The following is a 4719-nucleotide window of genomic DNA, read 5'->3' as shown; positions in this document are numbered from 1 at the left end:
AGGGTTTACAAAAGAGTGCTGGAAGTTAACTCAATAAATTTCAACTTCCTGATTCCTCTTGTGTGACTCATGTAATAAATAAGATGTGATAGAAATAACAAGCTAATATAAATGATCACACAAGTCAGGAGGGATTGATTTTAGAATCTCAGGTTTATGTTTCAGAGATAGATGAAGCAAATGTCCTTGTATCTTTTTGTGTAATTACCAAACCACCGATGAAACGTGTTGCTCTGATTAATGAAAAGTACCGAGTCTGTTCTTGTGTGAGTCAATGGATGGTTCTATTAAATTGTCAAAACCTTGATTAAAAAGTGGTGGATGCATTTTACAAGTTGTGTTTTGTTGTCTGATTGAAAACGTATGATGTCCTTGAAGTTTCAGTTGCATATTTGTCATAATGAGAACAAAATAAAAAATAGATGTTAAAATTCGTGAGCCTCACCTCAATCCACTGGCCGTTGTTCTGCACCATGAGTACGACACAGGGGTCTGACTTATTGAGCGTGTCACGGTCCAGGAGGCCTTTGCAYGAAACCCGCAGCTCCACTTTGGTGACACACGTCGCCGGACCACTCAGGCTGGTCGCAGGGGAGGTCGCCTCCTGAACATCATTCATCATGACTCAAGGGTGAGAGGAGAGCCGCCAACCCGGCWGAGAGGCGGGACGAGAAGCCGCTGGTTCTGCTCCGGAAGCTCCGGGGGTGAGGAAGAGGAACGGATCGGCTGCGGAGGGTCTCAGGTTCTGACTCGGCACGCTCACAGGAGACGGACCCTTTTGACTTTGCACAGATGTCACAAGAAGAGAGATTCTGGGTGAGTGTCAGGGGACCAAATGAGACCCAAGCTGTTATAACTGTCCATCAGAGCTGTTGTCCTGTGAGAGGTCACGTCTCACCTCAGGAGAACACACGAAGGTCGCAGGCTTTCACAAGTCTTCACAAGATTCCTGCTAAACCTCATTTCAACAACTTCAACTGAGGGCTGCCTTTTTTTCTTAACTGCCCTTAATTTCAACATTCAGATAAAAGGGAGTCACTCTAAGACATGGTAATGTGCAAAAATCTTAAATCATCCCTTTTTTCTTTACGTTTTGCTTCAAACAACTGCTTTTTTGTCTTTTAAAGTGGTCTTAATAAAAGGTTCTTTCAGGATTTCTGGAGGTCGTTTAACATCTGTTGTTTGAACTTTGGCTGCTTTTCTACTAATTTGTGACCCATCATATTGAAATGAGGATTAAGTCAAATTTGGTGAAAATGACCTAATTACATTTTCAGATTATTGGCTTCAAAAACTATATTTTGATACTTGTATCATTCTGATATAACTAAATCCATTTATATGATTTCATTTGTCTTGTTACAATAATACATAAACATTTGGTCTGAATCCTAATTTTATGTCATTTTAATGAGGATTGTTTRACGTCTTTATAAAGAGGAAACCTCAWATATTATTTGAATATTGAGATTTCCCAGCTGAAAAGAAACAAAACTTTGCTAGCTCACATCAAGTCTCAAAATTTTAAGATGTTTCCTCAAAATCAGGTTTTTTATTGCTGCTGCTCAAAAAAGAGCTTCAAATTTTTGTTTTCTGATTATATTTCAGACAGTTCATTCAAATGATACATTGATAAGGCTAATAATAATATTTTTTGCAAATGTTTGAATCACTATTTGCCTATTTCTCCTAAAATCCACTTTTAGACTTGATCCTTGTTTCGATATGATGGTTCACATTTATCAGAGAAAATGTTTTCTTAAGACACTTAAGACTGGGTACAAAAATATCAATGAAAGATTACAAGGAAGGCTGGTTCTTTGAGAGCAAATTTACATTAGAATTTAAGAAAAAACAGACTTGTTGCCTTTGTCATTCTCTGCATCACACTGCAATTATTTTATCTGAAAATTTTCAAAAAAACAAATTAGTCCTTTAAAATATGGATTAAGTGAATGTGTTAAAATCTATTAGCTGGTTTTTGTTTAACCCTGGCTGGTTTTAACAAAAATGATCAAACCAGAACCGCCCTGCTGAAGTGTCCATGAGCAAGGCAGATTTACCCAACTGTTAAACCGGTTTAACTGCAAAGAAATATAAAGAGTATCGGGGTGTGGGCTAAACGTTTCCAACAGCACCGTTTACAGGCACATTTCTTTCACTTTCAGCACCGTGGACAGAGTCCGGCTTCTGTGAACCTGAGACCGCCTCACGACCGAATTATATCCTAAAACTTCACTCAGAGAGGCTCGAAATGAAACAAGCATCACGATTTCGGGTTCTTAAAAAAACAAAAAGTTGTAAATTCACCAGTTAAGCAAGAATAAACGAGGAAAGAAGCTGCAAATTGAGCCCAACAACTGAAATAAAAAAGCTCCTCGTCGCTTCGGTGAGAACTCTGATCATCTCCGCTGAAAAGGTTCGGTTTTGTTCAAACGAGCCTCACAGCCAGAAATCTGCCTCAGTATTTATATCCAACAACCTCGCGTGGTTTATTCATTATAGTGACTGACTTCACGTCAAACAGGTGAAAGCTCGTCCACAAAAACAAACTGAGGCGATAAAAAAAAGAAGCAAAGAGGAAACTCTGACCCTACCTTCTGTTGTTCTTTTGCTCATGAAGACACTTGTTAAATCCGCTCCCACGAAACACTGGTTGATTGTTTTTCTTTCTACTGTTTTTCCACTAAAACTCATTGGCTCGGCTGCTGAGGAGGGAGTGGGCTCGGCTCGCAGGAGCTGGAGAATAGAGGGAGTCCAGCTGCTGATGTAAGGGTGGGCTCTTTTTTTTCTTTCCTTTGCCAGGACGCGATGACTTCAGTTCCAAACCGAGTTTATAAAAGAAACAAATGTGTGGAAATGCAACAGAGGAGATAGCTCCCAGTAAAGCTGAGACAGAAGCAGCTCTGTGATTTGCTGACAGAACTGTGAGCCATAAAGAAAAACCCAACAAATGTCATGCTTAATTTTTATATTTTTGTTTCGAGAATTTCTGTTGTAGTTTTTAGTTTTGGTGTGCCACCCCAGTTACTCCCATTAAAATACTTCTGGAGGCACTGATGTTTTGAAGAGAGGTTTGATGGAAAGGTTATGAATAGTTAATAGCTTACCTGTTGTAGATAGCTCTTTGAAGACCTCAGTTTTGAAAAAAAAAATAAACATTTTTTTCCCTGAAGCAGTCTATTCGTTTTTATAATGTTCAATCTTAACCAAGTCTTAYATTGTTTTGTATTAGTCCAAGTCTTCAATACATTTTTCCAACATCTTTCCTATTTTCTCCTWGATACACTGCAAAAAATACTAATCTAATAATAAGTTAAAACAAACTAGATTATCTGAATTTTCTTAAATATATTTCACTTGGTAAGATTTCTTGAAATAAGGACAAATTTCAGGCTACAAAGATTAATMATCTAACACATTSCGCTCTTGCTTAGTATAACAGTTTCAAATTATAAAGCATATGATTGTAACACTTGGTCAGACAGACATTTTTTGCAGTGTAATAGTTTTTAGAAGTTATTACCTCTATAAGTTTATTTTGTTGATTAGCTCCTCTGACCAAGTTTAAGGATGCCTTTTTTGCTCCCCTCTATATGGGTTGACAAATTGAGCAAACATACATAAAAATGGCAGCTTTTTGGTAATAGACTCTACAGTACATAGCATTTAGTCCTTTAGTCCCATAAATTAACAGCATTTTTCTAAGATTTTGCTTATTACTGTAAAAAGCAGAAAATATTCTACTTATAGGATTGTGCTAGTTACACCTAAGGGTGTAAAATTGGTAAAAACAAAACAAAGTTTATCTTTTGGCTGATCCTGGTTGTCTCGGTGAACAAATTGTGCAAATTATTTTACAGCAAATATCCTTCCTGATGCAACCTGGGCTCCGACCTGCAGCCTCATGAAACTTGCAGCTCTGACAACCGAGCTAATGAAGCCCCGGATAAACCAAACTGTACCATGATTTGTAAGCTTTTTTCACATTTAAACCTCACTTTTCATTTCCTTTTAGCATGTCCCCCAAACCTGGTTAGTTAAGTTCAGGCCAAACTAATTTAGCCTGATGTATTCCTTTTGTTTCCCTCCAGCATCAATGTATTCTAACATAAATCAAACCATTGCTCAAGTGTGGACAAAGTCTGTGTTTTAAGCAATCCATTGTTTATCAGTGACTTATGTAAAGCAGAGGAAAACAGTGCTAATCTGCTGCATAATGTTAGCATTCATTTCAATATAGATTGCAAAAATCTACATTCAGTACGACAGGTATAAGCACTGATGAACAAAACAACAAAAACACATTTGTTTTAGATGTCAAAGTCTCTGCTCAGATTAAGTACAGCCTCCTTGTGTTTTAGACTTTTTTTCTAACATTATTTAATGGCAGGAATTTAAAATGATGACCAGCGGTTAAACAAATAGACACCAATAAGACAAGTCAATGTTTTAACAGAATCCATGTTGCTAATTTGGATGGTTTTATGTAACCTCAGTGAGAAAAGACGCAAATGACGGACATCATTTTCGAAAAACAACAGCACACAAGCGTCCTATGGCGTGTATACAAGCATCGACCATAAGTTATCCTAACTTTGGTAAATATCATCTACCTTGTTGGTAGGGCTGGTTTCTCCGGCTTGCTGCTGTTGTGGTGTGACTCGGTGGAGTGGCAGATGTGGATGGAGTCCCTCGGCCCTTGGATTGTCCCTCATG

At 37.9% G+C, this 4719-nt stretch overlaps 1 protein-coding gene across 1 annotated transcript in view; it reads right to left on the bottom strand.

Annotated features, from left to right (window-relative positions):
• Positions 1-3030, bottom strand: part of cpne7 (copine VII) — a 40951-nt gene extending 37921 nt beyond the window's left edge. The window contains exons 1-2 of the mRNA XM_014025757.1: positions 2598-3030; positions 446-782 (exon numbers count right to left, since the gene is read on the bottom strand). Coding sequence (XP_013881211.1) covers positions 446-622 — 177 coding nt within the window. The 5' untranslated portion in view covers positions 623-782; positions 2598-3030. The remainder of the gene's footprint in view (positions 1-445; positions 783-2597) is intronic.
• Between the last annotated feature and the right edge of the window lie 1689 nt (positions 3031-4719).

This window comes from Austrofundulus limnaeus, unplaced genomic scaffold, assembly GCF_001266775.1.
Source record: "Austrofundulus limnaeus strain Quisiro unplaced genomic scaffold, Austrofundulus_limnaeus-1.0 Scaffold5, whole genome shotgun sequence".
Taxonomy (NCBI): Eukaryota; Metazoa; Chordata; class Actinopteri; order Cyprinodontiformes; family Rivulidae; genus Austrofundulus; species Austrofundulus limnaeus.
This window is presented reverse-complemented; position numbering and strand designations above follow the sequence as displayed.